The sequence below is a fragment of the Gekko japonicus genome, unplaced genomic scaffold (genome assembly GCF_001447785.1).
Source record: "Gekko japonicus isolate JY-2015 unplaced genomic scaffold, Gekko_japonicus_V1.1 scaffold5802, whole genome shotgun sequence".
NCBI classification, from domain to species: Eukaryota; Metazoa; Chordata; class Lepidosauria; order Squamata; family Gekkonidae; genus Gekko; species Gekko japonicus.
In genome coordinates this window covers 1-12,188 of record NW_015163256.1, presented here as the reverse complement: position 1 = coordinate 12,188, position 12,188 = coordinate 1, and the positions used below count along the sequence as shown (strand labels likewise).

Below are 12,188 nucleotides of genomic sequence, written 5' to 3'. Positions count from 1 at the left end.
TCTCCAAGCCAAGCTTTCGGGTGGGGGGGGGGGCTTGGAGGATGCATTTAAAGTTGTTTTCTTTCCACCTTTCTTTCTATCGTTCTCCCCGCCCTCCCCATCTAAAGTTGAATGAGTTCTCCAAGCCCCACCACTCCGGCAGACTGGCTTGGCTCGGAGAAGGCATTTGTCTCTTTAATTTAATATGCAAATTTGCATGTTCTTTCATTTGAAACGTGTGTGTTCATTTCTTGTGTCTCCCAGACATCTGACGTTTATTCTATGTGGCTCTTACGTTAAGCAAGTTTGGCCGCCCCTGCTATAGGAGCTCTTGGAATTACTAAGATGATGGATACTGAAAATGCTGTATACGTGCTAAATACAGTTATTATTGGTAGGGTTACAAGCGCAAACCGGAGGGAAGGACAGATCAAGAGGTACAGAACTAAGGACCTGACCTGGATAGCCCAGGCGAGCCCGATCTTGTCAGATCTCGGAAGCTAAGCAGGGCCGACCCTGGCAAGTATTTTGATGGAACCTCTAAGGAATACCAGGGCTGGGAGGCAGAGGCAGGCAGTATCAAGCCACCTCTCTGAAAAACGCTCAAGCCCTCAGTAGGGGTCGCCAGAAGTTGCCATGGCATACCGTGACATGCAAGCACATACACACAGATGCACGCACACAAATACCCAGAAAGAAAAAAGAGAGTGGTACTGAATGAAGGAAAGGTGGGCCATTGAAGAAGCGTCCCAGGATTGGTGAAGGGGGAGCTTCTTTCCTGATTGCCCGAGCAGAAAGAAACCAACCCCCACGGGAAGCATCTGTGAAGGCACCGGAGAGAAAAAGGACGATGCAGAATGCTAACAAGCTTGCTAAGCATTCCAAGACAAATTGTGGAAGATCTTTTACCGGAACGGTTTTTATACAGAAGCTGACAAAGTTAAAAGGAAAATATATATATATATACCTTTTTGTTTGGTTTCCGCTTCCGCTTTTGCTGCCTCTGTCGCAGTTTCTGATTTTGTTGCACTAGGAAACTGGGTGGCCTTTGGTCCAGGTGGATGGCTAGGCAATGGCTGTGTGGATTTGGGAGATAAAAGTGGAAGATGAGAATCGTCCGCTAAGAATTTGGGAGCTGCTTCTTTCTTGCATTTTGAGTCGCTCCCGCTTTAGCCTGCCTGGCCAGCTCACTTCTACTATTCTTTTTAAAAACATACATATATACAGCCAGCTTTCCAGACTTTCAAAGCACTACAAAGTATCCTGGTTTCAGAGAGACTCAGCTGTGCTTTCATTCTGCACAATGGGAAAAGAAAAAGAACCCTTCACCCAGTTCTCTGGTAAACTGTCCAGGCCTGAGAGAACAAGGGGAGCTAGAAACGAGCCCAGTCGCATCTTCGAGACCGACAAGATTTTTGTGGGTCTGAGCAGTTTAGGGTCAAAGCTCCTTTTGTCAGGTACCAAAGGGTTAAAACGCTCAAATTTTGACTCTTGAAAGTTTCGTGCCCCGAAAATCTTCTCGGTCTCTAAGACGCTCCCAAATGCCAATCGAGCCGTTCTGCTGCAGACCAACAGAGCCGCCCTCTGAAACAGAACAAGGTGAAACGCCTGCTGCCAACTGCAAGGTCTCCCCGGGAGCCACCACCAATGAGACTATCGCAAAAATAAAAACTCGTTGAAAGATGAACACGTGGGTTTACGTGATCCGTGGTTGTGTTCTGCAGCTGGCTACTTGGCCTTCTGTGCAGATATTTGCAACCGTTACTTTAAGAACGCATCCCTCCAAGCTCAGCGCATGAATGCGGAATAACGTCGAGCGCTGTTTTTGGTCACAAGCTGCTATTAGAGTGCACTGCCACATATCAGGCTTATCCAAAGAGAGGAGCGGAATCACTCAGTGACAGAAGACCACACGAGAACAAACAGGAAAGTGCAAGTGAGATACTGGAATTCTGAATCTTATATTCTGGAGTCCCTAGGGCTTTGGCGAATACAGCAGGGCCACGAACACAGCAACGGATTCCATTTTAGACGCGGCAGCCGCAGTACCTTATCTGGCTTCTTCTCTTCCGAATCATTACTGGGCAATCTGGTCTTCAGCTTCACCGAGCCTTCTTTGAAAATGTCTCCGAATCCAACTCCTCGGATTTTCTTTGGCTGCGCTATCTGTGCGTTTCCAGGCTCGTTCCCATTTCCTGGCGAAGTGACAGGCGAGATGGGGCCAGTAAAAACAGCCTCTGGAAAGTTGTTAAGGGGGGGGGGAACAGAATGAATACCTCTGTGGAAGGCTGTTCTTAGACCTCACTAACTACAGCTGAGCTCTGACGTCACAGTCCACTTTGGGCTCACGTCCCCCTCTTCCTTTCACATGCGCCTCCCACGCTTCCTCCTTCGTGGTAACCAGAGTTCGCTGTGATGTCCAAACTGGGCAAGTGAACGGATATTGCAAACCACAGAAGAAAAACCACTTAAAATCGTGATTTATTATTCTGGTTGGGAGGTGGGCTGCTGCTGGCCACAACCACAGCCTGAACGTCATGGCGCCGCTATGCAAACCGAGGAACATGGGGAACTGTCGCATGGGAAGGAAGGGAGCAAGGGAGCACACGAGCCCAAAGCATGTCCCCGGGGAAAAACCATGGCACATTCTCGCCTACGAGGAAGTTTTTGAGAGCGAGTGCGCGATCGACAGCTTATCAGGAGTTTGAGCAGGAACGGTATCAGTTGTTTGCTTTCCAGTTAGATAAGCTCCTGCCTGGATAGGCTCATTAACAATTTGCTGCCGGTCTTCCGCCACACCTCGGACAGGATACGGTTCCCACTCTCCAGGTGCAAACGTGACACGACCCCCATCCCCGCTTCTCACCAAATTCTGAGCCCCAGTGGAACAAAAGGATTTCAAAGGGACAAAGGGAAAAAACGGGGTGCGGTGGGATGAAAATGTCATTCCGATATGTTGATAAACCCTGTGTGTTTCGCATTGCACCTCCTCGGGGGGGGGGGGATCTGTGGCCCGCCCGGGGGGGGGGGGGATCTGTGGAATAGGAAAGCAGCAATGCTCCCGCTAAACCAGCTCCGAAAGCATTCCAGTCACAGCAGACTTATGGTGGACCCTGTAGGGTGTTTCAAGGAAAGAGACGCTCAGAGGTGGTGGTTTTGCCATGGCCTGCCTCTGCGTCCTGGCCCTGGTATTCCTTGCAGGTCTCCCATCCAAGTACTAGCCAGGGCCGACCCTGCTTAGCTTCCGAGATCTGACGAGATCAGGCTAGCTGGATTATCCAGGTCAGGGCTGCTTCTATACCCCACAGATTCCCCTGAGGAAGCTCAACGTGAAATGCATAGGGATCAACGTATTGGAATAGAATGTTCTTCCTCGTGCACTGTTGTTTTCGACTCTTTGCCTCCAATTGGCGCGGCCCTTCGTTTTCTTCTGATGGAATTCCAAAGCCACAACACTGCACACGGGCCCCTTTTTTGCAAAGGGCCGGTAATGTAAAAGCACTCCTCTTTGTTCTCCTCCTTAGAACGTTGCCTTGCTTAACAATGGAAAGAGTCCCCTATTATTTTAGACTCGTTCGTCAAAAATAAAATTTCACGCCATGACCTGGATGGCCCAGGCAAGGCCAATCTCGTCAGATCTCGGAAGCTAAGCAGGGTTGGCCCCGGCTACTATTTAGATGGGAGACCTCCGAGGAATACCAGGGTCGTGAGGCAGTAATGGCAAACCGCCTCTGACTGTCTCTTGCCTTGAAAATCACATGAAATGGCCACTGTGTGTGGAATAACCAGGAGATTCCAGAAGGGATTTTTGGCGGCCGAAGCTGTAGATCTTTTTTGGCAACACTAGGTGGCAAGCTATGCTTATTTTTAGGATGAGAGATTCTGTGACTTGCCTGAGGTTACCCAGCTAGGTTCAAGTGAGGAAGTGGGGCCCTGACCTGGACAGCCCAAGCAAGCCCGATCTTGTCAGATCGTGGAAGCTAAGCAGGGTCGACTCTGGCAAGTGCGTGGATGGGAGACCTCCCTGAAATACCAGAGGTGGTAACAGGCTTTAGTCGCCATGATTTCCAGGTGCACACACACTTCCATGCACTTACACACATATGAAATTTTTTAAAAATACAGAAAAACCCCACATTTCTCTGACTTTCAAGCAAGGGAGGGAAGGCGGCATGGTACAGCTTGATCTCATCAGATCTTCGAAGCTAAGCGAGCTGGGTACTTGGAGGGGAGACCACCTAGGAAGACTCTGCAGAGGAAAGCAATGGCGAACCACCTCTGCTTCCCACTTGCCTTGAAAGCCCCTTGCCGGGGTCACCAGAAATCAATCGTGAATGCACATGAAGCTTCCTTATACTGCATCCGTCAAGGTCAGTCCTGTCTACTCAGACTGGCAGCGGCCCTCCAGGGTCTCAGGTAAAGAGAGATCTTTTGCATCACCCACGGCCTGGTCCTTTCAACTGGAGATTGGAGGGATTGAACCTGGGAAGTTCTGCATGCCAAGCAGATGCTCTACCACTGAGCCACAGAGGCCCATTCCCCTCCGCTGTCGGATCGGGCCCCGGGGGGAACTCCGCCCCAACGTGCACGTCACCAGGAAGTGGCGCGCTCCGTGATCGGCCCGGGAGTCCCCCGCTGCAGAGGAAGGTAACACTTGGCAACCCTAGCCACAGCCCCTCCCCCACCTTGCCACCTTCCTTACCTTGTGCATTCTCACTTCCTGCTCTTGGCTGTCCACTGTCATCTCGTGGTCAAAGGAGTCTCTCTCGGTTGGCTGTTCTTTCAGCGCATCCTCGAGCCCCAAAAATCTTGGCTGTGGGCCCGGCCACAGCCCCTCCCCAACTTGACAGCACGTATGTATATAACTTTCTGGCAGCATCCGGCAAGTCATGGCAAGCGAGTGAGATCAGGAAGTTTGCTTCTGGCGATCAAGAATGACAAATTAGTTCAGAATCCTTCAGATATTTACATACCTGCTTGGCTCTCAACCAGTGAACCCTTAACCAGCCCACACGTGTGCTTAAGGCTACGCACTGTTATACTGGTTGACTGCTTGCTAATATTCAAACGCAACTCCCTTTCACTATTCTACCCACGGGTGATAGCTTATGACCACAGCACACAATACCAGCATCATCCGAGCAGGCTTCTTGGGAGTCGCCCTCGTCTGATACTTCGAGCTCTTTCACAAAGTTGGAAGGAAACAGGCCTACTTTTCCGTTCAGCGTTCCGCTCCACCAGCCTTCTTCCACCTACGGAGAGAGGAGGATCTCGCATTACCAACACCGCAATTTGGAGCAAAGCTCTCACAGCTTTGGCAATAAGCCATCTCCATCTAGAAACATGGTACGCTGCAAGGAAAAGATTCAGAGGAATGCTAAACACGACTGCACAACGCTCAAGTGGGAATTGAGAAAAGCCCCTCCCTATTTCTGCCCAATGAGGAGCGTCCCCTTTATTTATTTTATTTTATCAAATTTAAACCCCACCACTCCCTCAACAACAACAAAATTACTTGCCCTCTGCTCTTCCCCAGGAGCATATTGGACACCTTCCGACCTGAGGGGCTCATCTTCCGGTGTCATATCTTTTAGCCTTTTGATACTGTCCATGGGGTTTTCTTGGCAAAAATACTGGAGTGGGTTGCCATTTCCTTCTCCAGGGGATCACGCTTGGTCTTGTATGGCTGCGAGAGTTGGACCATAAGGAAGGCTGAGTGCCGAATAATAGATTCTTTTGAACTATGGTGCTGGAGAAGACTCTTGAGAGTCCCTTGGACTGCAAGGAGATCAAATCAGTCAATCCTAAACCAAATGAGAAGGGAGCCCTCACTGGAGAAGACCCTGATGCTGGCAAAGATTGAAGGTCAAAGAAGACGGGGACGGCAAAGGATGAGGTGGTTAGACAGTGTCATAGATGCAACGAACATGAAGCTGAGCAAACTTCAGAGGACGGCGGAAGACAGGAGGGCCTGGTGGGATCTTGTCCATGGGCTCGCGAAAAGTCGGACTCAACTGTGCGACTGAACAACAACTCCCTCAACAAGCAAGGCTCGAGATGGCTTACATTAAAGTAAAACAAGAGTTCAATGAACATTCTTAAAAGCAATTAATAATAATAAAAAGCAGTGATAACATATACCGTTTATGGATAACAATGATCACTAGCACTTTATCATGGCTTTAGGATTATTTTTAATTGTAACTTATGCTTTTAATATAATTTATCTGTTTTTATAAGCTGCCCTGAGCTGGCTTTGGCTGGGGGAGGGCAGGGTAAATAAATAAATAAAGCCAGCCATATAAATCTCCTGTTGCACATGTCTCCATCCAGCAACAAGAGTAAAACGAGCCAGTGTGGAAACAATACAAAAATCACAAGCAACATGTGACGACTTATTCAAAACGTGTTGGAAGAGCCCTTCCACCTTGCAAGCCCTGCGGAAGTGAACAGACGTCCTCAGACCATTTAGCAGAGGGGGTCGAGCTCTGCATATTACGAGGGCCGGCTCTGACACTTTGTCAGGCTGGGCCACATGTGCCATAAAATGTAATGCCAGGTATGGGAGATATAAACTTTATAAAGGATACAGGCATTTTTTTTTTTACTCAAAATAAAAACATACTTTAGACATTAACATTCTTACAGTATTTCCTCAACGCATCTCCCTGGTGCCCACCCTCCCACTTCCACTGCCCATTACTCATTAGCAGGGGTCTGGCTGCTTCTTGCTCTGACTGAGGGCTGCTGGGAGCAGGGGGTGGGGCTTGTTGCATGTGCCCGCCCCCTGGGCTCTTTACTGCCAGAGCTCCGCTCCTGTGCGCTCCTGCAGGAAATGACCCCTGCTCATTAGCACTGGGACAGGATACAGGGACATAATGCATAGGCTCTGTAATGACCAGTTGCTCATGGAATGGATAAGAGCCCTGGATGGGCCGTATGTTTAACACCCCTGACTTAGGGCTTTAAAGGTTAAGAAGAACACCTAGAATTTGATCTAGAAACCAACTGGTAGCCAGTGCAGTTGCCTCAGTATTGGCTGTATGTATGCAGATCACGAAGCACTAGTCAAAAGCCTAGCAGCTGCTTCCTGGATAACCTGAAGCCCTCTGTGCTGGACAGGCTTATGCATGATAGTGACGCATCCACCTGAGGAGAAAACATACCCGAGTGCCATGCTAGGTGGAGTTTGCAGAGAACACATGAAGTCATAGAGCTGCCTTATATCTCCTGATGGTACTTGGGGTTTGGGCCACTGCGCGACACAGTGTTGGACTGGATGGGCCACTGGCCTGATCCAACATGGCTTCTCTTGTGTTCTCTTATGTTCTTATACCGAATTAGACTGCTGGTCCGTCAAGGCCAGTCTGGTCTATTCAGACTGGCAGTGGCTCTCCAGGGTGTCAGGCAGAGAAGGGTCTTTCACATCACCTCCCACTGGATCTGCAACACACTACAGCCTCGGTCCATTAATTTACGCTGACTGCATTGTGCTGGGCAGAATGACAGCAGGGGATACTCAGATATGGGTTTAGCCCTAAATTTTAGCCAGCTGTTACACCTCCTCATCTTGCTGGATTTCTTTCTCTCAAAAAGAAAAAAAACAACAGCCGGCCTTAGGAAAAAACCCAACAGCCGGCCTTAGGAAAAGAAACTTATCCTTGGAGTCCTGGCCCTTGGTTTCGACATCTAGCCTACGCCGCCCTTATTTCAGAAAGATCATGAGCAGAAGGATTGTTAGATCTCTGGGCATATTTTTTTAAAGTACGTCATCATAAATAATTAAGTGATCGTTACCAGCACTTTGTAACCTACAACTTGACTTGTTTTAGATGATTTTATGTAGATTTTAATTGTATTTATGTATTAACTTGTGTATTGATTGATGCGAGCCGCCCTGAGCCTGCTTGCGGGGAGGGCGGGGTACAAATTAAACCAATAAATACATAAATCTCAAGACATAAATGTCAACAGCAGCGGATCACACAACAGAAGCTCGATCACGGGACCGACTCCTGCTGGGAGCCCCCAGTCCCAGCGTTGCCCCTGCACTTGCCCTGGGAACATCAACCCTAACAGCTACCAAGTCATTCCTTCCATTTCTACCGTGTTCTGCCCTGACCTGCCAGCGCTGGCATTTCATTGTTTCAGTCAGTCAAACAAGACAGGCGTTCCTTAAAAAATTTGACATGAAATATGGGAAGATGCAAGAGCAGGCTGATGAGCGTTCCAGCCATGTGGATCCTACGAACATGAGAGAGAGGCCGACGCTGAATCAGGCCAATGGACCATCCAGTCCAACACTCTGTGTCACACAGAGGCCAAAAATACCAGGGGCCATCAGGAGGTCCACCAGCGGATAAGGACACTAGAAGCCCTCCCACTGTTGCCATCACCCCCCGCAAGTACCAAGAATACAGAGCATCACTTGCCCCAGACCGAGAGTTCCTACCTTGTGGCTAATAGCCACTGATGGACCTCTGCTCCATATTTCAGACCTTAGGGTCCTATTTCAGACCACAGGGTGGCCACCCTCCGATTGAATAAAAAGGTAAAGGTTCCCTTGCTCGAAAGCCAGTGGAATCCGACTCTAGGGTTGCGGTGCTCATCTCCGTTTCAAAGCCGAAGAGCCAGCGCTGTCCGAAGACATTTCCGTGGTCATGTGGCCGGCATGACTAAACACCAAGGCGCACGGAACGCTGTTACCTTCCCACCGAAGTGGTCCCTATTTATCTACTTGCAATTTCTTGCTTTCGAACTGCTCGGTTGGCAGGAGCTGGAACTAGAGACGGGAGCTCACTCCGTCATGCGGCACCTGGGTCTCGAACTGCTGAACTATTGACCTTCCACAGCCTGCAGTTCAGCGTCTTAGCCACTTGAGCCACCGCAGCTCAATTCCGATTGAATATCACAGCCCAAATATACGACAGAACTTTATAAGATAGATCTGTTAACCAATACAACCATTTCTCAGGGCAAAGAGAGGAGGGGAGGGGAGGGGCCAGGCCGTGGCCCAGTGGGGGAGTGTCTGCCCACATTCAATCCCTGGCATCTCCAGTGAAAAGGATCAGGCGGTAGGTAATGTGAAAGACCTCTGCCCGAGACCCTGGAGAGCTGTTGCCTGTCTGAGTAGAGAGTACTGACCTTGGTAGACCAAGGGTGTGATCAGGGCTTTTTTTGCAGAAAAAGCCCAGCAGGAACTCATTAGCATAATAGGCCACACCCAGCAGCAGAAACCCATTAGCATATTAGGCCACACCCCTGACTGCACCACTCATTAGCATATTAGGCCGCATTCCCATGTCACCAGAAGTGTGCTCATCCAGCCACACCCACCTTTTGCTTCTTATTCTGCTTACCTTGTTGGTTGTCCAGGGCTCTTTTTGTAGCAGGAACTCCTTTGCATGTTAGGCCACACACCCCTAATGTAGCCAATCCGAATGAGTTTCTGCTGTTGGGTGTGGCCTGTTATGCTAATGAGTTCCTGCTGGGTGTGGCCAACTTGGGAGCCAGCCGGAACTCCGTTCCTGTGCGTTCCTGCCCAAAAATAGCCCTGGGTGTGATCCAGTACAAGGCAGCGTCATACGTTCATAGCATCCGGGCTGCATAACTATTGGGTACACTTGACAATACAGCGCGTGCTTTTTAGTTGTTCTGTTTTTTTCTTGGTTAGCATCTTACCCCTCCAGCTATGTATGCGGACAGAAATACATCCCCCCATTGCCTTCTCAGTCAATTCCACCCGTTTGATGAAAGAGGCTACAAATTCTAAAAGCCTGAATAAACCGCTCAGCTAAGACCTCTCGGTCGTTTCCCTCGCCTTTTAATACAGCTTCCTCATTGTTTCGCGTCATCCGCACGACTGCTCGCGTTCAAACTACGCTGCCCAGCTCGGCCTCTTTATTAGAATGGACCTCTTCAGCAGCGGATATCCTCTTTCAGGATATTCCATCCAGCTAATCTTTCAAACGTCCGTATCAATGAAAAACAGTGGCCACAAAGGGGGAGTTCGGCCACCTTAGACAATTTATCATGTTGACAGGGAAAGCCGCACACAAACACGAGCACAGACATGGAATGCTGTCAGAGCGACAAGAATTTATTGCGTCCTTTGGACATGCAAAACAAAAATTAATGGCGCCACCGCAGTTCTGTAATTAGCAGGTTTGGTCTGCAAACTTTGGCGGCTCAAAGTGCCCGCCTCCAGTCCACGGCAAGTGCTGCGGCCCTGAGAGGTTCTGTGGCCTGCATCATCGTCATCCAAGCCACCCTTCCCACTTCCTGGTCTTGTGGGTGATGGAAGCAGGGAAGCCTCCCTGCTCCTATTAGCAGAGACCCAGGGGGCCAGGGGAAGAACCTTCTGGAACGTCCTGGAACATGTCCGTCCGCAGAGGCCCCTATACTAGGGCACCTTGGAAAATGACATTCCCAGGAGGAGGAGGATTTGTACCCCGCCCTTCACTTGGGAGTCTCAAGAGTGGCTTACAATCGCCTTCCCTTCCTCTCCCCACAACAGACACCCTGTGAGAGAACACTCTCAGAGAACAGCTCTGAGAGAACTGTGAGGGGCCCAAGGTCACCCAGCTGGTTCCATGTGGAGGAGGAGTGGGGAATCGAACCCGGGTCTCCAGATTAGCGTCCGCTGCTCTTAACCACCCACACCAGACTGGCTCTGGCACTGAAGGCACGGACTGCCAGGGCAGCATTCAAGGTGCCAGGGAAGCGAGCCTCACAAAAAGGCCTCCAGAGAGAGCTTCTGCCAGGTAAAGGACAGGGACAGGGTAGGACTTAGAAGCCTGGTGAAGGGAAGCTGAGGCAGATGGAGATCCAGGCATGCCCGAAGGAAGCACAACGAAACCCAAATAGTGCAAATGAGCTTCAGGGCCGGGGTGATGTACTGGTTAAGACTGCTGCACGAGGACCTGAAAGACCCGGGTTCGAATCCCCACTTTGCCATGGAGGGTCACTGGGTGGCCTTGGGCCAGGCACTGTCTCTCAGGCTAGCCCACCTCACAGGGTGGTCGTGAGGATAAAACGAAGTATTATTATTATTATTATTATTATTATTAATTTAGACATGCTCAGTTCAGTTTTCTTGGTCTGGTCAGTCATCAATCCCATATTCAACACAGGATGTTACTTGGCTGCATCTCAACTCCTACAGTGCAGGTGCACTGCTCATTAAGTTAAGAACATAAGAACATAAGAGACGCCAATGTTGGATCAGGCCAAAGGCCCATCCAGTCCAACACTCTGTGTCACACAGTGGCCAGAAATACCAGTGCCATCAGGAGGTCCAGCAGTGGGGCCAGGACATTAGAAGCCCTCCCACTGTTGACCCCCCCCCCCCAAGCACCAAGATGACAGAGCATCACTTGCCCCAGAGCCCCTAGCTATACCTTGTGGCTAATAGCCACTGATGGACCTCTGCTCCATATGCTTATCTAATTCCCTTTTGAAGCCGTCCATGCTTGTAGCTGCCACCACTTCCTGTGGCAGTGAATTCCATGTGTTAATCACTCTTTGGGTGAAGAAGTACTTCCTTTTATCCGTTCTAACCCGACCGCTCTGCAGTTTCATGGAGTGCCCACGAGTTCTTGTATTGTGAGAAAGGGAGAAAAGTACCTCTTTCTCTACCTGCTCTTTCCCATGCATAATCTTATAAACCTCGATCATGTCACCCCTCAGTCGTCGTTTCTCCAAGCTAAAGAACCCCAAGCGCTTTAACCTTTCCTCATAGGGAAAAAAATTGTACTTTTTTTTTGTCATGATAAAGATTTTCATTGTAGACACTACGCACGCGTGCAAAACAGCTTACCTCTTCGTTAATGTCTATAACATCTCCCAGTTTCAGCTCCAACTCGTCCTCGTTCTGAGGCGTGTACTCAAACATGACTTTGCACTGCCGCTTTTTCGATCCTGTTGACAGCGAGAAACGTGTCAGCGCAAAGGGACCAAAACAAATCAGCAGAATACGGGGTACACACTACTTTATATGAGATTTTCCCATGAAATCCTGCTAGGGCAGATTTCTGCAGTTAAATCTTGGTCCTCCCTCCGTTCTGACTGCTCTTCGGATCAAGATCCAATCGACAGAAGAACAGATAAAGAACCCGATAAGAGTCTACATCAGGGGTGTCGAACTCAATTGTTATGAAGTTCAGATCTGACATTAATGAGACCTTGAAGAGAAGAAGAAGAAGAGATTG

General features: G+C 49.5%; 1 protein-coding gene across 1 annotated transcript in view; it reads right to left on the bottom strand.

Annotated features, from left to right (window-relative positions):
• CD2AP (CD2-associated protein) overlaps nt 1–11,898 on the bottom strand; it is a gene marked incomplete at both ends in the record, with an annotated part of 41,876 nt that extends 29,978 nt beyond the window's left edge. Inside the window, 4 exons of the mRNA XM_015407204.1 lie at nt 947–1,055; nt 2,029–2,216; nt 5,108–5,231; nt 11,798–11,898. Coding sequence (XP_015262690.1) covers nt 947–1,055; nt 2,029–2,216; nt 5,108–5,231; nt 11,798–11,898 — 522 coding nt within the window. The remainder of the gene's footprint in view (nt 1–946; nt 1,056–2,028; nt 2,217–5,107; nt 5,232–11,797) is intronic.
• Between the last annotated feature and the right edge of the window lie 290 nt (nt 11,899–12,188).